Source organism: Dromiciops gliroides, chromosome 3, assembly GCF_019393635.1.
Source record: "Dromiciops gliroides isolate mDroGli1 chromosome 3, mDroGli1.pri, whole genome shotgun sequence".
NCBI lineage: Eukaryota > Metazoa > Chordata > Mammalia > Microbiotheria > Microbiotheriidae > Dromiciops > Dromiciops gliroides.
Genome location: NC_057863.1, coordinates 522018862 through 522041022, shown reverse-complemented (window position 1 = coordinate 522041022; position 22161 = coordinate 522018862). Strand labels below are relative to the sequence as shown.

At 35.7% G+C, this 22161-nt stretch overlaps 1 protein-coding gene across 1 annotated transcript; it reads right to left on the bottom strand.

The window, feature by feature from the left end:
* Positions 1–472: 472 nt before the first annotated feature.
* Positions 473–11259, bottom strand: LOC122749208 (baculoviral IAP repeat-containing protein 2-like). Its single transcript, XM_043995444.1, has 7 exons — positions 10276–11259; positions 10069–10168; positions 5544–5622; positions 4019–4067; positions 3358–3600; positions 890–931; positions 473–787 (listed from the first exon to the last, which is right to left on the bottom strand). The coding sequence occupies exons 1-7, from the start codon at positions 11126–11128 to the stop codon at positions 594–596; spliced, it is 1560 nt and encodes a 519-aa protein (XP_043851379.1). The 5' UTR covers positions 11129–11259; the 3' UTR covers positions 473–593.
* Positions 11260–22161: the final 10902 nt, after the last annotated feature.

Sequence of the window (22161 nt, the reverse complement as noted above, 5' to 3'; positions counted from 1 at the left end):
TCATAGTTGGAAGGAACTTCAGAGGCTATCTATCTAGTCCAATCTGTACTTAAATGAGAAAAACATTTCGACCAAAGTAGCCTTTTTGGATTACTTTACTATATTATTCATCATAGCTTCATTACATATGAAATTCCCCCATACCATGTTTTATTTCCCATTTTACAAAGAGGTAGAGTGTAAGAACTATGAAATGTTGTATTTATCAGTTCCCATCATTCCGCCACAGTATACTTAACATACAGAAAGATTAAATTAAAATTCTGAATGTGTTTGTTTACAAATTTGCATACCTCTGACCACTAAATTATTACAACCCCTCTAATATTCTATATTCCTTTCTTTGTTCAAGAGCAAATTGTGATATCTCCTGCCATGTTCCCACCATCCCATCCTCCCACCCGATGTGTAAGGAACACAAACAATTTAGGAGTAGTAACTCAATGGAATAATTTATTTTTGGTGGGAGAGAGGGGGAAAAGTCAGAATAGAAGTTAATCAGGTACAAATAACAATAGTCTTTACTTAAGAAGGCGTAAAATAACATTTCAAATTCCTTAGTTATAAAAGTTTGGAAGATTATTAATTTTTCTTTATGAAAGAAATGTACGAATTGTACCCTTGATTGTACTTCTACAAATAGGACACTTTCTTAGGGAAGGCGCACATTCTTTGCAAACTACTAGATGTCCACATGGAATAAATACAACCGATACTTCTTTGTCCATGCAAACTTTACATGTTCTTTCTTCTTGTAATCGCCTCAGCTGCTCTTCTATTGACAAGTCTATAAAGAAAAAAAATGATGAAATACAATTTGTTTTTTCACATGTAAGATAAGAAAAAAGCAGACCATTAATGTTAGTTTTAAGTGATAATATTATTTTACCAGAAATATCTTCTGCTGGAATATACTTCATGTTCTTTTCCACTGGGGGAGAAAAAAATGAAAAAAAAATCACGTTAGACATCTACTTCTTAAACTATAAGCTGCAGAGCATGTCCAATCTGTACCTAAATGAGAATCCTCTCTACAAATAGCAGAAAATTCATCTTTAAGCTTTTTCTTGTAAGAAAAAATAAGAGGGAACCCAGCATCTCCACTATATCCTATTCTACTTTTGGATAATTCTAATTATTAGGGAGTCTTTCTTTACATTGAACCTAAATCTGCCTCACTAGACTTTCTACCCATACACTTAGTTCTGCCTGCTGGGGTCAAATCTAATCTCTTTTCCACAAGACCATCTTTCAATACCTGAAGGTAGCTATCATGTCTTAAATCTTCTATTTAAAGGAACAACACCCCCACCTTTGCAGAAGTTGGGGACCATGGCTGTGGAACACTACATATAACATCATCCTTTTTTGATAGATTAGTTAGTTTTTGTTGAACTGTTTTTTCCCTTTTATTCTTTGTTATAAAGGTTAGTTATCTGCAGCACTTAGCACAATGCCTGGCACATAGTAGGTACTCAATAAATGCTTGTTGACTGACTCTGGGAGAGGAAGGCAGAAGAGATATATTAGATAATATAGATGGTATAAAAGCAAAATATATGAATAACATTTAATTAAAACTTTTTTTTTCTTTTCTGGCTAAACATTTTTTACATTCCTCCAGCTGATCATCTGAATATTCTCTGGCTCATCTGTGTCCTTCCTAAAATGTTCCTACCTAGAATTTAATAGAATAATTCAGATATGGGTAGAGTACATCATTTCTCCAAAGCATAACAATTGAGATTCAGGTTGAATATCATAAAGACTTATTATATTCAAATAAACTATAAAGGGAATAAAATCCTTCAATCTTGCCATGAGTGAAATGCATAAACTATTGTCTATTATTTGGGTTAAATTTATCATAGATATTGAAAAATATTGTTGTTCTTTGTCCTTTGTTCCCAAAGAGGACCATGACATTGGAGTGATGTTATGACTTGCACTGAATTGGATTTAAGTGTGGGAAGGCTGTGCAAGGTCACCAACCTCACTCTCTCCTCTAGAGTCATCTGGGTCCAGTAGCAAGATATATATATATATATATATATGTATGTATGTATGTATATATGTATATATATGTGTATATATGTATATATATGTGTATATATGTATATATATGTATATATATGTATATGTGTATGTGTATATATATATATATATATATATATCAGGACAACTGGAGATGGCCCCAGCTCTTTAAAGTAATTGGGGTTAAGTGACTTGCCCAGTGCCACACACTGCTAGTAAATATCTGAGGTGAGATTTTTAACTCAGGTCCTCCTGACTTCAAGGCCAGTGCTCTATTCACTGCACCACCTAGCTGCCCTATTGATGAATATACATGGCTAATGATCTATGATGCTTTAGAAAAATACTTTTCTAGTAAACTCACCAAACATATTCTCATAATTAAAAACATGTCATGGATACCTTTTTCCCCCCAGAGAGTTGGTCAGTAAACATTTATTAGTATACTACTGGCTTGAATAGACCTTAGAAATTATCTAGTCCAGTGGATATGGAACATTTTGGTCTCAGAGCCATTTATACTCTTAAATATTATTACTGTGATTGTGTGTATTTACTGTATTATTAAAATTGATAAATTTTAAATATTTATTAATCTATTTTAAAATAGTAATAATAAACTCATATGCTAACACAAATAACATATTTTTATGAAATGTAACTATATTTTCCTCCCCCTAAAATGTAGAGTGTTTTGTTTTATTTATTTTTGCAAATTCTCTTTGGTGCCTGGCTTAATAAAAAACAACTGAGTTTTCATATCTGCTGTAAGCAATCAGTTACAATCTGTTATTTTGGTTCAAGTATATGAAGAAAATAAGGCCTCACAGCTATGTAGTTGGATAAAAGAGGAACGTTCTAATAGGCAAATAATGGTTTTGAATTATTATGAAAATAGTTTTGACCTTGAGGATTCCCTAAAATCATCTTGGGGACCCCCACAGAGGTCTGCAAACTATACTTTGAGAACTCTTGATCTAGTCCAACCATTCATTTCACAAATAAGAAAACTGAACTTTCAGCTTTGGATATATTTTAGGAATAAAAAGAAGAAATAATACTAGAGAAAGAAACATAGAAAGAGCATCCAGAAAGAGAGAACTAGAACAATATAATATGCATATGTAGATGACTTTCAATTAAATGTGCAGTGACGCACAAAATAATCAAAACATCATTTACACTTGATTTTGGGATGAATTTCATAGAAGAGGGATAGGAGGAATGCATTTTCAAGTACTGAAAGTAATTTTTACACTTGTAAAGAAACATGGAGCTCAATTAAAATCAATTATCGTTATATAACTAGTAGCTCACATTTACCTGATTCTATTTCCTCAGATTGTTGTTCCTTCTCCTCTTCTCTTGTTTCATCTTCTGCTTTAAGCAAATCTGATACAAGATCACTGATTGTTTTGTAGTTTTCTCCAGTTGTTAAGATTTTACTCTGAACTGTCTGTTTTATTAGGCTTCTATTAAAACCCATTTCCAAAGCTGCTCTGACCACAGATGTATTCATCATGACTGCATCTTCTGCATGGTTTTCTCCTGGTCCATAATGAATAACTATTTAGAATGAAGGATTTTTATGAAAATTAGGATGATCTTTAAATTGTTTAAATTGCACAGATATCAAAATGTTAAAAATATATAAATCAAAATTATATAAAATTGACATTTTATACAGTCATTTTATCTGTGATTTACTAAGTTAAATGGACTAAAGTTGAGTAAGTAAAAAAGAACATAGAAAATTCCCATTTCCCAAATTCCAAATATCCAGTATATAATTTATTTTTTAAAATATTAAATGCAAGAAAGAAAATAGACTTTTTTCTACTCAGAATTGTGCTTCCTTCAATTTTATAACTTTCATTTATTTATTTTTATAATAATCTTATACACACTTTCTTTATATGTTTTCTTGACATTCAGTATAAAATAATGCTATTTAAATTTAAGGGAACATTATGATTGTACATACTTGGTAGCTCAACACTTTCATCCACTGAAGCATCTGATGTAGATAGCAGCTGTGGGATAAAAAGACTACATAAGTAAAAATCTTAAATTACCTTCCTATCTCAAAAAGAATTGCTTGATACATATAACATCATACTAATATTAGCAAAATTATAATTTTTTAAAAAACACACAAAGATACTAAAAATTTTCATTTACATTTAACAATCCAACTCTCCTTGTGGCTCCAAGCAAAGCTGTCATTTTTTTTTCTTTCCTTATCAGTAAGGTAAGGAAAATAATGCTTTTTTGAAAGATGCCTTCAACAAATATTTAATAAGTATAAGAAACAGTTACTGGGTGAGCCTTTAGGGCAAGTACACACACACACACACACACACACACAAGTATATACATGAAGGCATCATCACATCAGTTATGGTCCCAGCTATTTTTGAGTTTCCTAATCCTCAAATGACCATGTCACTTATTCAAAACAGCTGATTTTCCAGGAAGACTAGGTAGAACAGCAAAGACTTCTTCCCACACCTTAGATTTACATAGTTTGGCTACTCATTTTGTTTGTTTTTGCTAGTTATTTTTTCCCCACAAAAATGGAGAAAACACACATATCTACCACAAAACTATTTTTCATGATCATCATGACAGACTAGAAAGACCATTGGTCATCGAGTCAGAAGATATATAAAAATCTCATCTCTGATATTTTCTGGTTATGCTTTCATTGGGTTAACCTTCCTGACCTATTTTTCTCACCCATAAAATGGGAAGAAAAATACTTATATCACTGGGTTGTCATAAAGATGCTACTTTTTAGACATCAAAATACTATATAAATATTAGTTGCTATATTTACAGCTAAGTAATATAATAAATATGCTGTTCCTAGAATCAAGAAGAGCTAAATTTAAATCCAACTCAGAAACTTAGTGATGTGATTCTAGACAAGTCATTTCACCTCTCGGGCTCAGTTTTCTCATCTGTAAAATAGGAATAATAATGACACCCATCTCACAGGACTGTGGTAGAGATAGAATGAGATTAACATGTAAAGCGTGTTATAATATATATGTGTGTATATATGTAAACATATGTCCTTATGTATCTATATACAGACATATATATTTTTAATATATGTTAGCTTTTTCTAAGTCTTTTCTTGGATTACTCCTGCTTTTCTAAATGACAACCAAAAAAAGACATTTATAAAGTAAACATCTACTTCAGGTCAAAGTTTTTTTTTTATTTCATTTGTGGGAAAAATGCAGATCATAACCTAATTCAACACTCAGTAGTTTTGCCAGAGGTTTGAACAAGTCCAAGGCCTTGATTTGCCTGTGCTCAAATGGCTATTATAAAAGGGAAGAATTGAAGCCAGCTCTTCCTGACTCCAAGACCAGCGTTCTATATGGCACATAATCCATGCTTCCTCTTGGATTTTTTTCATTAAGAATAGCTGAATCTATTGAAATTCCTAAAATCATCAGTTAGAGGAAGTAACAAAAGTTACAAAAAATTCTTTATACCTGTTCAAGAAGATGAGGATAATTAGCCTGAATTTGATTGATGAACTGTTGTCCTTTCATTTCAGCCAAGTATTCACACCTAAAATATTAATAAATTAATGCATGAAAAAAATCACTTATTAAACTCTTATTATATACCAAGTATTGTGCTAAACACTGGGGATACAGATATAAAATCAAACAAACTCTCTACCCTCAAGGAGCTTATATTCTAGTAAGGGGAGATAACACAGTTTGGGGAGCTGATTGATATAACCTTCCCAGGAGCAAAGGCAGAATTGATTTGATCATGATTCTAGAGCTATAAGGTGGTATAAAGTGGAGAGTAGTGGTATGTGCAGTACTGTAATTAGTGAAAAGATGGCCAATGTGTAAGGAGAAAAATACAGCTGGGCTGTGGCCTGCCTGAAAAAGTGGCTAAGTAGGGTAGTTATCAATCAGGGGAGAGGTAGATTCTCCAGAAGGGAAAAGCCTAAAACCCCCATGGCTCTAATAAAAAAGTGAAACTTGTGATTAATTTTATTCAACTGTAAAGAACCTTTTTAAATAACATGAATGTACACACCTTAGCTCCAATGGCCCCAAACAGTAGTATCCAAACCCATTATGACTATCAGCTCTTTACTTGGAATAACATGAATAAACAAATGGAGTGGAATAAACAAAAGGAATGGATAAATGGAGGCCTGGGAAAGACCTTAATTTAGAAAGGCCAAGGTCATCCACTACACCCCAGGCCATTGGCCATTACCAGTCTTCTTTTATTTCTGGTCACTGGCCTTCAATGGGAGGAGAGTGAGGCTGATGACTTTGTGCAACTTTGTCTCACTTAAATCCAATTCACATTGGATCACCCCGTGATGTCATTGGCCCTCTTCAAAATGAAGGAACAACAACATTATGTCTTAAAACTAAATATCTCCCCAAAACACTACTCATCAATTTTGGGGTTTAATACGAACACATATTCAAAATAATGACATTTGCATTTCTAAGAAGACTATTCCCTACTCCCTACCCCAGCCCCATTTTCCAGTTTTTATTTCTATCTTATCCTGGGTGAAAACAATTTAGGAAAATGAATATGGATGTGTTTTTATCTTTGTTTTAATTGAATAATACAATTAAACAGAATTAATCTTTCACGGTTTAATTTTAATTTCTTTATGACTTTGTATTTTCTTCATTAGAAAAGTTAAAATATATACAGTACAGGTAGAAAAATATCAGTGGCAGCTTGCTTTTGACTAACCCTAACCCTTTTTTCTCTTCTCCACAGATCCTAGCAGTTTGCTTTATAAGTCTTTTCCTTTATTTTTTTCTTTCTTCTTCAATTATTATTCTTTATTATCACAATTTCATTAAAATCCCCAAAACTTAATCAAGTAAAAATCTGAAGTGAGAGGACAGAAGGTATATTTCGTTCTATTTTTAAGTTTATAAATACATTTTAAGAGTCTTATCCAGCACTCTCAAATACCACCTAAAGTTATAACCAGTAAGCATAGAAAGGTATTGAGTTGTAGTGGAAAAAAACACTGGATTTAGAGTCAGAAGTTTTGGATTTTAATCTCTCAAATCTGGTACTTCCTACTTGTGTAATTTGAGATATCATTTCTCTTCTCTAGGTGTCACTTTCCTCATTCATAAAACAAGAGGGGTGAACCTGTAGGGTCTCTCTGAACTCTATAATTTTTTTTATCCCAAGTACAGAAGACACATGATATGTACTTCAAAATTGTGAGGTAACTAATTTATTTCAGCTTTTTTCTTTTGATTGGAGACCTAAATGGCAGCTCTGATCCAAACTAAGCATAATTGATATTATATTGTTCCCCACTTTCCTTCTCCAACCTTTGTGGCCTCCTTACTCTCAACATGTAAACACATTCCTGAGATCACTTCATTGTATTTGTTCTAAGGCTCCAAAAAACACTGAGAGGCAAAACAACTTCCTGCATTAAGAAAAGTCATGGAACTTGAAGGAAAAATTGATAAACTGTTGATGATATTATTTATCTCATACATGGATTTGGGTGAAAGGAGATGAATTAGGGAGGAAAGGATGGGAAGAAATAATAGACCTGAAAGATAAAGAATGGAAAAACTAAACCTGTTTGCAAATGAATCTTCATAATTGTGTATTATTAAATCAATCTCATGTATATTCAAAACTAAATACAAAAATGTGTTCTCTAATGTTAAAATGGATTACATATTGTTATGGGGAACTGATATGTTTAGTAGTACTGAGAGAAGTTTTAAGTGTATTTTTCTTTATGATAGTCATATTTATTAAAATCTGATAAGTGTAACACATATAATATTTGGCTATCCTCATAAATGCAGAAAAATACATGTCCTAAAGCTGGCATGCTAAAAATAGCTTATTAACAGTCTACATTAAAATATTTTAAACTATGAAAAATGTAATTCTAGATCATCTGAAGAAAAAGGTAAAGGAAGGACCAAAACAGTGTCCCAAGTACCTATAATTAAGAATATAATATTATTTCAGTTTTTGTTTTTGTTTTTTGGTGAGGCAATTGGGGTCAAGTGACTTGCCTAGGGTCACACAGCTAGTAATTGTTGTGTCTGAGGCCGGATTTGAACTCAGGTCCTCCTGAATCCAGGGCTGGTGCTCCATCCACTGTGCCACCTAGCTGCCCCACTATTTCAGTTTTTAATTATAACTTTATATAACAAAAGTGGCTAAGGAATCTATGGAAAGGCTATTCATGAACTAATTTCAAAAACCTTACATATTGCTGTAGAGTGCCATTTTTTTATTTCAAAAATATCAATTCAATTAAAAACACAGATTTAGCACCAAATCTATAAAAAGCACTGGGATCCAAAGAGAAACAGTAAAGTCCCTGCTCTAAAGAACAGTTCGCTCATTACTTCTATTTCCTCACTACCCCATTATTCTTTGAGCTCCTCTAGTCAAAATTTCTTTTTCATTCACTCTAATGCAACTACCTTCTCAAAAGTCTGTAGTAGCTTCTTAATTCCCAAATCTAATGGCCTCTTCTCACTTAGCTGTCCTTTTCCTCATTGTGTTTAAAAGGCCCTGGGACACAGAGATGAAAAACACTACAGTTCCTGCCCTATTATAATCTAATAAGGGGCAGCTAGGTGGCACAGTGGATAGAGCACCAGCCCTGGAGTTAGGAGGACCTGAGTTCAAATCCGGCCTCAGACACTTAACACTTACGAGCTGTGTGACCCTGGGCAAGTCACTTAACCACAATTGCCTCACTAAAAAAAAAAAAATTAAAAAATAACATATACAAATAAGTATAATACAAGGAAAGAACCAAACAACATGCTACAAGAAAAATGATGAAGAGATTACTTTTAGCTAAAGATGAAACCACTTTGTGAAGAAATACATTTTCTACTAAAAGCAAAGTCTTTAAGAATTTACATGCAGGGCAGCTAGGTGGGGCAGTGGATAAAGCACCGGCCCTGGATTCAGGAGTTCCTGAGTTCAAATCTGGCCTCAGACACTTGACATTTACTAGCTGTGTGACCCTGGGCAAGTCACTTAACCCCCACTGCCCCGCAAAAAAAAAAGAAAGTTTACATGCAGAGGAGTGATGTAATCATATTCTCCCATTAAGAAAAATATTTTGGTAGCTGTATGAAGAACAGCTGGGAAAGATGTGAGTTCCTCAAGAGCAGGGTCTGTCTTTTCTCTTTCTTTGCAACTCCAGCACTTATCAATACCTGGTAGATTATAGGTATTTAATAAATGTTGATTGACATATAATAGAACTTAACAACCAACTGGCTGTGGACAACCAACTGCAGTAGAATAACAGAGAATCAAAATTAATTGATATTTTGGGCCTGAATAGCCAAGATAACAGTAGTGTCATCAATAGATGATAAGAGACAAATAAACAGAGTTATCACAAAGCTGACATTCTACTGGCAGAGGGAAAGAAACCAGTAAAGAAAGTGAAATTGAAGATGAGAGATAGAGAATGATCAAGAGAAGAAGGAATATGATCAAAGACATAATTAGAGGGGATCAGCTTTATCAAAGAGGGTTTCATCCTTGAGAGCAAGAGGAAAGAAGGAAGGGAATGAGTGAAGACAAAAAGGGTTTTGAGGTATGGAGAGGAGCCAAGGGAGCTCTTGACAAATGGATTAAAGTAGGAAATGAGGTCATCTGCCCCAGGGTAGGATGGGGTAGTAGCTTGAAATTCTAGAGCTAAAGAAGAGAGGATATTTGAATCAACTGATCAACACTGAGAAGTATGATAAGCAATTAATCAATCACCCTCTGTATGGTAGGCACAGTGCTAAGTGCTGGGGATACAAAGAAAAGACAAAAATCAGTCCTTTGAGTTCTCAAGTAGCTAATGGTCTAATGATGCTCATCGGAAATTGAAGAAAAGAATTACCGTGTAGCAGAGGGGGCTGGTTTATATTAGAGAACATGAAGCTCTAAATTTATCATTTAAACAACTTTTCTTATTATAGAATTTTACAAGGAAGAACTTAAAATAATTACCTTGGGAACCATTTGGCATGCTCCACCCAAGGATCATCTCCTGATTCCCAGCACCTCAGTCCACCATCACAGCAAAAGCATTTGACATCATCATTGCAACCTAACAACAACAAAAAAAGTGAGCCAAAACTTGAATATGCATAAGTTAAATGCAAATTTATTGGCTAATAGTTATAAATATTTCTTCTATTAATTTAGATTTCTTACCCACATAATAAAAGCCAGCACTTGCAAGCTGCTCTGGATGGACAGGAATTTGAGGTGGCCAGGTCACAAAGGTTTTCATACGGGCTGCATGGGTTTGCATGCTCAGATTAGAGACGCTTAACCTTGATGTTTCTTGGAGTTGATTTTCCAGGAAAGGACAGTTAGGAAAATGTCTCCGATGTTCTGACATGGCATCATCTTTTGGTTCCCAATTACTCAGTTTCCCACCACAGGCAAAGCAAGCTACTGTGTCTCCAGGTCCTATGTAGTAAAAACCAGCTTTTGCCAAATCTGATGGTGACATAAATGTCAGTGGCCATGTCTGGTAAGTAAGAAATCTAGCTTCTTCAGTATTCATTGAATAACTGTAGGGGCTGGTGTTCAAAGAAGACAAGTCCTCAACTGCCCTGGAAGTCACTGGATCCAGTGGAAAACTAGAATAAGAACCACTGAAATATCCACTTTGTTCTGAATTGGGAGATAATGAACATGTGACATTATTTATTCCTGAAGAAGAAAATGCAGCCTGAGAGGATGATCCTAGATTGTTAACTGAAATCAGATTTTGAACAAAGGCACAGCTAGGATATAGCTGTTTGTGTTTGTCAATAGCGTTGTCTCCTTGTTTCCAATTATCCAGCATTAAACCACAACAGAAACATTTAACTCTGTCATTCACACCAGTGTAATAAAATCCAGCACGAGCAAGACTCCTTTCTGAGACTGGAACATTGACTGGGAAAGCAGAGTATGTAGATATTCTGTAGAGTTCACAAGAAAAGTCGTATTTCAGTTCATATAGGTTGCTGGTGTTCGTATTTGATAAGAACATGCTATTTTCAATTATATTCATGAGATCCTAGGGGCAAAAGTGGGACAAGTCTTTCTCTGGGGAGGTAGTTTTGTGCATCCTTCATGGTTTTAGTACCAGGCTAAAAACCTGGTAATGAAATTATGTATAATATTTCATGCCAAATACTTGAGTTTCATAGAGATATGCTAAATTTTATTATGGTAGCTAGAGACTTCACCTACTTTCAAAAAGGATCTAGCACACTTTGAAGTTATATATCACTGTCTTTATTACTCTTTATATATGCACCATTATAAACTTAATGGTTAAAGTTAGATACCTTTGGAGGTGTGTAAAGTGTTTCTGACCCCCCCAGTTAGTGTCAGATACTTTGAGGTACATAAATTATTCCAGGTTACTGAGATGCAACAGTATACTACCAGCTTTAAATGATTAATATATTTAATAGTGTTTACCTTACAAAAAAATTTTTGTTAGTTCTCAGTTTTCAACAAATGCTTCTATTTTGTCTAGTTTTCTTTGAAAGATCAAATACCAAGTTTGCAAAATGCATTATATGTTTCCCAGATTCTCCATGTTCAAGTTTGGGGTTTTTTTTTCAGAGTAAATCCATTTCTTTATCTTTATCACTCTTCCAATGACTATGTGACTGAGCTAAGTCTTAGACCTTTTCAGCATCTCAGTCTTAGTGTAATATGTGCTGATCAGACAGTAATCTGGAATGTTACAGATGTTATCAGGAAGCAGAGTTCAGCTCACAAAAGAACTTTCCTCGAATGGAATGGACTGCCTTGTAAGGTGAGTTGTTTGAATCACTAGATGTGGTCAAACAGAAGTCACATGACCACTTAGAGATACTGTAGAGGAGAATTATCTACTGCACAGAAGGGGTTGGATCAGGCAACCTCTAAGGTCCTTTCCCATTCTAGAATTCCTTGATTCTCTGATCTTCATTGGTCTTACAGGTGATTAGACAACTAACTTCATGTACCACCACTGACTTCTTCCCTGCTTTCTTTAAACCTTTCATGCCAGTCAAAAATTCTTGGTCTTGCTATTTTTTCATCCCCACAAGTCTTTTTTAACATGACATATGTCTTACTTGAAGATTTAGTTAACTTCACAAAAAATTTAAGGCTAATTCTTTGCTCTAAGGAATTCATTTTTATACTAATAGAAAATATTCACTTCTTTTCACTACAGCTGTTAGCACTAGGTGACCTTCAAAGGTTTATTGCTGTACACTAATGTCCTTGGTATGATCACTTTTATTTTCTATATGCCATATAGAGATATCAATTTTCATCACATTATAGTTAGGCCATTTTTCTATGGACCATGTTTCAAAATTTAATAAGCATTAGTTACCAATAACTTTAATTAACTGTTTTCTTTACTCATGCACAAAACTACCCCCCCCCGAGTTTAGACTATGCCCCTTCTAAGGGTTTAAGTCTCCATACTGGTATTTTTGGTCCACAAAAGAAAATGAAAAAAAGAGAGAGAGAGAGAACAAGATTCTTCTCCCTGTAAAACCTGTTAAAAAAAAAAGGAGAATTTTAGAATACAAAGTATTCATAGGAATTTATATTAATATTATAAAATCTAATTTTAAAAAATGATAAACTAGGAAATACAACTTAATTCCAAAAATATATCATGCAAATTGCTTTTCAACATAAATTATTAACACTAATTCCATTATGATGTAACCCAAATCATGGATTTAATCTCACATAAAGGAATTAATTTTGCTCTTTTTTGGCCATCATAAAAATACACATTATTGGTCATGAGACAGAATGGGAAAATGTACAAGTGGATAAACTCAAATGTATTACCATTACTGAAAGCTCCCTCATTTCAATCTCAGTATCAAATATTTGAGAGCAGGCCTCAAGACTAAGAAGTGAATTCAAGTCTTAGCTCTGACACATACTAGCTATGTGACCCTAGGCAAGTTTTTTAACTACTCAGTGATCTAATAAAAGAAGGTCCTGATCTGCATTGATAGATGTAAATTCTTCAGCATGAGCTCTATATCAATAAAAACCACAGGTCAAGTCCTATCTCTATCAAATATTTGCCTTGACTGATGCCTGAAAGAACTCTTTACTGAGATTCTGGAGTTTGCAAAGAAGAAGCAACAGGGTAAGCGTTTTCTGCAGCAAAACTCATTCTAGGACTTTTGCCATATTCTCAACACAAAATCTTTTTGAATTAGATACTAATCTTAACAAAATTTTAGAATGGTTAAGCATCATTAATTCCATGATGTGACTTGCCTGAATTAGATAATCCCTGAGTCTACAGAGCAATCCCAATATGAAATATTATAAATGGAAAAGAAAAAGGGAATTTCCTAAATTAAGGAGAATGGCAAGAGTCCTGGGTGTTGAGAGGCAGGAGAAAGAAAGTTTGTGTGGAAGAAATTTTCCAAAGGGATGTGGGGGAAAAAGCAAAAAGAGACACTGCGTACTTTACAATTCTGCCTCTGACTCCAGATACAGTGAGATTAAAATGGATACAAATTCAGTTTTCCTCAATACAGTTGTCTTCCTATCTATGGGAGGAAGAGGGACAGGTAGAGCTATGTTACTTTTTCTATCTATCTATTTTCAGTACTAAGATAAACCACACTATTGTGTAATTCTATTTTAAATACACCCTCTATCTTCTCCTCTGCTCTCAGCTCTACTCCCCTACATTAAGAGTCTGCTGCACAGTCACCTCCTGCATAATGACAGCCCAATGTAAGATGATTACTCTACCACATGTTCATTCTAACATGGATTATCTAACTTTCCATATATAACATTCTTCCTATGGAAATACCTGTTTCTATCTCATTTAATGCAGTGCTTTTGAGTAATCAATGATATGAGGCTGGATATTTGTGTATTGGCAAAAGTTTAGAGCAAAGGCCCTACTTAAAGTCAGTCAGTGGCTTTACACGAATACAGAATAGCCTGTTTTCTCAGAACCAATCTAAAATACTAATGCTGTGTATACTAGGCAAGACCGGTCTAAAAGTCTGTGTTATTTTCTCTCAGATCTCATGCGCTCCTTTGTTGATAATCACTGCTGGCAAAATGATTCTGAAATTGGCATTTCCATCCCTGGCCTTCTTTCTCAAGCCCCAGTTCAGAATGTCCAACCATCATGATGTGCTATATAATTTTTTCTGGGTGTCCAAACCAAGCCCATCAATGTTTATTACCAAACCAAATTTCTTTATTTCTGTGTTCTTAGTTTCAATATCCGGTGAACAAACCTTCAAAATCCACCTCATACCAAATTACCAGCATTTGTCAATATTTTCGTTCACAATATTTTTTAATAATAAATAAGGTAGGATTAATAAAGCAGCATTGTCATTACATTACCTTAGTTCACACCTAGACTTTTGCAAGTCCCCTAATTAGTTTCTCTCAAATTTCTTCCCTTTTACTTTTATTTACATATTGTTCCAAATGAACTTTCTGCTTTGATCATTTTACTCCCTCCCTTCCTCGAAAACTTCAGTCACAGCTTCTCAGCCTTTAGAATAAAATGCAAACAACATCAGCTTTTAGAAGAGTCAGCCCAACCTAATGGACAGAGTACTGACAATGAAGCCAGAAACCCCTATGTTCAAGGCCCTCTTCTCACACATGTATCCTGTGTGACTGAGAGAGGACAGGTGTCTCTCTCTCACGTCTCCTCACTCCAATCTATTTTCCACACAACTGCCAAACTGATCTTCTGACCACGTCACTGCTCTACTCAAAAATAAATAAATAATCCTATGGCTTGCTCTTGCTTTCAGGATCAAACATAAAATCCTCTGTCTGGTTTTTGAACACCCTTCACAATTAGCTCCAACCTACCTCCCCAACCTTCTTAGACATTCCCTCACTCTCTTTTTCTATTCGAGAGGCCTTCTAGCTGTTGCTCACACATTTCCCCTCTCCTTTATAATCTGGGGGCCAACCTCATCACTCCCCTCTAGCTTTTGCAAAGGCTTTTCTCTGGGTTGTGAATGTTCTCCTTCCTCACTGCTGCTTTAAATCCTTTGTTTCTTTCAAATCTCAATTCCTGCCACCTTTTATAAGAAACCTTTCCTGATTCCCTCCCTATCCTGACACCACAGCTTCTAGTGTTTGCCTCTGATTACCTTGTTTTTATTTTGTGTATATTAAAATATTCCCATGTACATAGATGTTATCTCCATAATGGAATACAATTGCTCCTTGAGGTCAGAGGCTATTTCATTTATGTCTTCATATCCAAAAGGTTTGGCACATTTAGCACATAATTAATAAGCTCTTGAATCATCCACCTCGACATCCTCTTTCATCTATTCCTGGCAAACATTTCCACTTCTGAACAAGGCCTGAGGGAATTTCTGGGTTAAAGGTTAACTTTTAGTTAGGAAGATTCACACGCATGCACACCCCTCCTCTTCCTCTTGGTGGTCACTGATCTCGCATCCTGGTGTGGTATCAGAACCATAAGAAGTGGCTCCAAGCTGACAGGATCCTAGATTTTAGAGTTGGAAAGGACCTCAGAGGTCATCCAGTCCATTTGACAGAAAAAGAAACTGAGGCCTTGAAAGGAAAACTGACTTACCCAAGGTCATGCAGATAGTAAGGAACCCAGCCAGGATTCAGACTTGAAGTCCAGGGCTCTTTCCACTGTACCCTGTATGACAGGGTCAGTAAAAAAGGAGAGAATGGAGGTAAGAAGAGCTGAGAGTAAACTAGTCCAGCAGGGCCAGTAGCCTTGTACTTGGGGTCTGGCAGTCTTTGCCCCTCAAGGCTTCACACTTTCCCACTAGCTGTGTAACCCTGGGCAAGTCTTTTCATCTTTCTGTGCCACAGTTTTCTCATCTGTACAAAGAATGAGTTTGACTTCTGAAGCCTCTAAGGTCCCTTTCAGCTCTAGATCTAGAAACCCATGATCTCCATAGCACAACCTGGCCCAGTCTCTGACTCCCCCCTTTTCCCCCCCTCCCCCACCCCCAACCGAGACTGTTTGAATTGTCCAAAATTAGCAAATCCATTCTACAGTTCCCAAGCAGAGGCTTCTGTGGTCCTCCCAGGCTCCCCAATTTGAGGAGTGACAGCACCAGGTGGAACCTTCCCCTATAAACTTCAACCTTGAACCCCATTCACAGATACTCTTGCTCAATCAAGTATGTTAAGAATGACAATCTTATCATGGTACATAAAAGACACAAATCATCACAGACCTGCTTCTCCCAAGTCAGACACCTCGTTTACTGAGAAATGTTGTCTTCTGTGATGACTGTTACAATAACTGTGACAACAGCAAAGGGTCGGTCATTGGCTGTTCAGGGTGAAACTTTTTAAATCATCTCAGTTCCTCCCTATTTTAGCCCTGCCCCTCGACCTTTGAATGAGGTGCTTTCCTCATTCTAGGGGAACTCCTAGGGCAGAAACCACTTAAGACTTCCCCTTACTCAGCAGGCATACTAGGGGAATTCCATGACACTAAACCGTTTAGTATTTCCTGGCTCTCCTAACTGGTTCGACAGTAATAAACAGTAGAGCAGAAGTACTGCGATAAGAAATATGTCATTGCTATGACTAGAAGAACATTCTTTTCTCTTTCCCCCTCCAAAAATATACTTTTGGTTTAAACATTATTTAGTTTTCCATTTTAAGTCACCACTTTTTCAGACCCAGAAAAAAGTATAAAAAAACCCAGAATAATTATCTTTTAAATTGTGGGATTTTTTTTTATGTCCTTTTTTCACTTCTGGTCCCGAGCAAGATAAGGTTATGAACGTGGTTTTGGGAGGAAATTTGAAACTTAAATAACCAGAAGTCTATTGTAATTATTTAAAATCTTTATTTATTCATTCATTTATTTATTTATATTGTGGCAATTTATAATCATTCCCCTTGATTTCTGCATGCTTCCAGATAGTAGTTAACATTAAAATGACCAATTTTTTTGCATATTGAAAAAATAAGAGTTTTTTTAAAAGTAGGATGTGGTTGTTAAAACAGCTCTACTTTGCTCTTTCATCCCAAATGGAAGCATTTTATTTGAACTGGCTTTTTGTACATAAAGCTCAAAGTCTAGGAATCTGACTACGTGGCACCCCTCCCCCCTACCCTGCACCCCACCCCTACCTCAACTTTCTAATCTGCTGAAAGCTTTGCAGCAGGCAATTTAAGCAGTGCAAGCTAAGGATAAACTAGACAGCAAAGGTATCTTCTAAATGTAAACTATGGTTGTAGTTATTATGACATCTTCCTTCTTATCCTTTCAACTTCCTCCCACCCCAAGAAGGAAGATAATCTTAGAAAGTTAGAAACTTCCCAAAATTCATATTCCTCTTGTGTCCTTCCTACTCTTCAGAGATCCATCCTTAAGTAGAAGTATGCAAGGCAAACACTCTTTAGATACTCAGAAGCTGGTTCTAAGAATGTGCATCTGTGTAGATGGAGACCTAGGTCTCCATCCACTATGGTCCACGGCAGCCTCCAGAGTGCCAAATGGCTTTGTTTTACATATCAAGAGTATGATATATCTATGGAAGAATGAATCAATTTTTAGTGATTCAGTTTCCCTTTTAGAGAGAATCCAGTTTAGTCTTCAACTCTCTGAGCCATTTTCTACCAAGCCTGGAGTCAAGTCAGACTTCTAGAGTAGTCCCTGAACTGCTCCCATCTCTTTAGAACCCCATCAGGTGAATCAGAACTTTCAGAATTGTTTCAGCCTGTAATGGTACCTCTCTACACACTTTGGCCAACTTCTAAGATTAATGAAAAATTAAATTTCATTCAACAAAGAAAAAAATTAAGCTAAATTAAATTTGATTGGGGATATGACAGATTCTCTTTTCTATTCCCTTGCCATTTCATTTTTCTTTTCCTCGAACCTTTTCAATATACTGCATATAACCGTCTAATACCTATAAATGTTATTCTTCCCCAACCCTCATTGTCTCATTTTTTCATATGTCATTCTAAAGTTAAGAAACAAAAAAAAAGTGTTTTTAGAAAATAAGATACACACCACAGTTAATTCTCCATATGTATCTTCCACTTCTTCTAAAACTAACATTACTATGTTTTATCATTCCCCTTCTGATGCTGGTCATGTAGAATGGAAGGTGAAGAGTGGCTTTCATTGACGACTAAAAGCCATCAAGAGCAAGTCATGTCAAAATAAAACATGTCAATATAAAACTTTAATAAACTCTAGCGATTCTGTCTTTAGTCCATTTAGAACTTTTTTTTTCTTTGGTAGTACTTTGGTCTGAAAAATTGGTCTGGGGATAATTCCACAGTCTGATAAAGCTAAAAGGAGCTTCATATTGAATTTGTGTTTGTTTCCACACTATACTTTGAGACTAATTGTTCTAGACAAAGAATGTTTTTCACTCTTGAATCAAGAGTTGGTATAGGGGCAGCTAGGTGGCGTAGTGGATAGAGCACCGGCCCTGGATTCAGGAGGACCTGAGTTCAAATCCAGCCTCAGACACTTGACACACTTACTAGCTGTGTGACCCTGGGCAAGTCACTTAACCCCAATTGCCTCACCAAAAAAAAAAAAAAAAAGAGTTGGTATAGTGGGTAGAGAGCATTACTTTTGGAATCCAGATATCACATAACTGTTTCAATTTTCTCATCTGTAAATTTGGATTAATAACAACTGTTAGAGTTGTTATAAGGACAAAATATGATCATATTTGTAAAGTGCTTTGCAGAACAATAAGTTCTATATAAATATGAGCTATTATTATTATTATTAAATTAATGAAACAGATTATGCCCAGAAATAAGTGATGGAAGTGAGACAATGGTAAGAGGCTAACTATCTTCCTTTGGTAAATTCATTCTCCCAGGGCCTGAAGAATTACATTCTAGAGCACTGAAAGAATTGCAAGATGTGATTTTTGAGGCCTTGCTAGTGAACATAGAAGTATATGGAGAATGGGAGGAGCACTACTGGACCTGGAAAAGTGCATATATTCTAATTTTTTTTTCTAAACTTGGCTCCTGTTCTTAGAAAAGAAATCTAAAAAATATTGTTAAAGGAATGATCTATGAACGTATAGAAAGGAAAGCAGTAACCACTAAAAGCCATCATTGCTTTTTTTTTTTTTTTTTTTTTTAGCGAGGCAATTGGGGTTAAGTGACTTGCCCAGGGTCACACAGCTAGTAAGTGTTAAGTGTCTGAGGCCAGATTTGAACTCAGGTACTCCTGACTCCAGAGCCAGTGCTCTATCCACTGCGCCACCTAGCTGCCCCAAGCCATCATTGCTTAATCAAAAATAAGGTAACTAGACTGGTAGATAAGGGCATGCTATAGGCATGACATAACACGATTTTAGAAAAAGATTTGGCAAAGACTCTGAGTTGTGCTTATGAACAAGCTAGAGAGATATGGGGTATGTGATAGTATAGTCAGGTGTATTCATACCTAACTGAATGACTAGAGCAAAATACATTATTGGGTCACTGCCAGCTTGGAAAGATATCTCTAGTGAAGTACCCTGGGTATCTGTTTTTTCCTTTGAACTGTTCAAAATTTGCATCGCTGATTTTGATGAAGGCATAGAACGTAAGCTTACCAAATTTGCAGATTACATAAAGCTGGGAGGGATAGGCTGACATGGAATAGGATGATTGGATAGATCCAAAAAGATCTCAATAGATTAGAAAATGATGGATTAAATGATAAGTTTAATGTAAAGTTTCACAAGGGTTTTTTAAATGCCCAGTAGAGGATGGAGAACATATGGCTAGACTATAGTACCTGTGAAAAAGATCTTAGGGTTTTAGTGGACCATAAACTCAACATGAGTCAATGGTGTAACAACAGTCAAAAAGCTAGCTGAATTAAGAGAAGCATGGTATCTAGAACAAGAGAAGTGATAGTCCTGCTGTCTTCTGTCCCAGTCAAACTACATTGGTAGAATTTCATTCAGTCCTGACTGTTGCATTTTAGAAAGTGCATCAACAAGCCGGCATATGTCCTGAAAAAGATGGCTAAGATGATAAGATTACAATTGGAATAGTGGGAGAGGATTAAATACTATGCCATACAAAAACCAGCTGTAGGAATTGGAAATGTTTAGACTGGAGAAGAGAAGACCTGGAAATGATTTATAAGGGTTTTTAAGTACTTGAAGGGCTGTTATATAGAAATGGAATTAGGCTTGTTTTTGCTTGGTCTTATAGGGAAGAAGTAGGTGCATGAAAATAAAAATGTAGGCATTCAGGAAAGCAGAGGGGAAGAGATTTAGGCTTGACAGGATATAAAACTCCCTAACAGAACTATCAAGAAGTGGAATTGGGTACCTTGGGTGGTAACAAGTTTCCTGGATACTGGATGAATGCTTGTTGGTTATATTTTAGAAGAGATTCTTGGTCACATACAGATTGAATTACATATCTTCTGAAGTTCTTTCCCTCTCTTAGAAGAACTGAAAATGAAACTTAAGAGAGGGAACAGACTATTTTAACCCCTAAGTACATGTGTCATTGTGAGTGATTTCTGGGAATTTCCCAGTGCTTTGACAGTCACACAAGAATTTTCAATGAAGTATAAGAATCTTTGGTTGGATTTTTAAAACATGATTCCCAACTAAATACTGTTTGAAGGTCTACTGTCTGAGAATGAACAAATTTTAAAGTTTACAAATAAATATCTAACAAAAAAGTCAATATCAGAGAGATATTTTACCATAATACTGGTGAACAACCTTCAGTTATGAAGCCTTGATATTGGACTTTGAGAACATGAGGCATCTCGGTTTATAATCATTAACTGCCTTCTCTGTTTGAGTGAATGTGGCAAATGTTTCTTAGGGAACTATATTTGCTCCTAAGCATATGTTTCTCTCAATGCCATTATAAAACCATAGGATGCAGAGTTCTAAGGGACCTTTGGATTAAGCCATTTAGCACAAATTGCTTCTTTTACAAATCAGGAAAATGCGGAGGCCTGGTCATTTGGCCTTTGTCAATTAATTCCTAAATAGTATGGATAGAATTGAAACTCAGGTCTTCTGGCACCAAATCCAATGTTCTTTCCTAATAAAGTCAGGGTTGGTGTTAGAAATTATCTTTATGCTTGAGAAATCCCTTGGACAGCTTCCCTGAAGTGTGTCCCAAGGGCACACATTTTCTCCAGAGATGGGGATAACCAGCTGGATTTTTGGTAGAATTGTTACTGATGTAGATTCTTATGCCATAATAGAAATTTGTTTTCCCTTTTGAGTAATACTACATAAACCAATGGTATCCAAAATGAAGGCCCGTGCATCCCAACTTGGCTATGACATGACTCCAAAAGTGTTAAGGCATGGCTTCAAGGCATAACCATTTAGAAGAGTTTTAGAAGAGATGAAAAAGTTTTTTAAAATTGCTGTTATGGGGCAGCTAGATGGCACAGTGGAAAAGCACCAGCCCTGGATTCAGGAGTACCTGAGTTCAAATCCAGCCTCAGACACTTACTAGCTGTGTGATTCTGGGCAAGTCACTTAACCCCAATTGCCTCACCAAAAAAAAATTTTTTTTAAATTGCTGTTATAAGTGGGGTAGAGTTGATTAAGGAGATATAAAAGAATTACCTTGCTACTATGAAGTTCCAGTTAAGGTTACATAATGTAAATTTGTAGTGGATCCAGTTAGCACAATTTTATGCCTTTCTCTAGCTTCACTTTGTTTCTGGGAAAGAGGTGGTGCAGGTCCTTAGGTATTCCTATGTAAAGAATTATACTCTTGCACACAGTCCAATTAGAATTAAAATGGTGCTAGAGAAAGTGACCAAGAAGGAAGTCTAAGACTTTGCCTCAAGGGGAAGAGATGGCTTAGAGAGATCTTTCTCCTCCTAAAACAAGAAAGGCCAAAGCTTTTATAGAGGATAGATGGGGTGACTACCTGACAATGGAAAATTCCTTTTTGGAGTGGGGTGGGGAAAGCTTGAATGAGGGGTAGAGTGGGGAAAGCTTGAATGAGGGGTGGTGGTCCTGATTTATGGAGTTATCTGGGTCCCCTGTTCAAGTAGTAGACACATCTAATGGACTTATCTCCCTTTACTTCTTA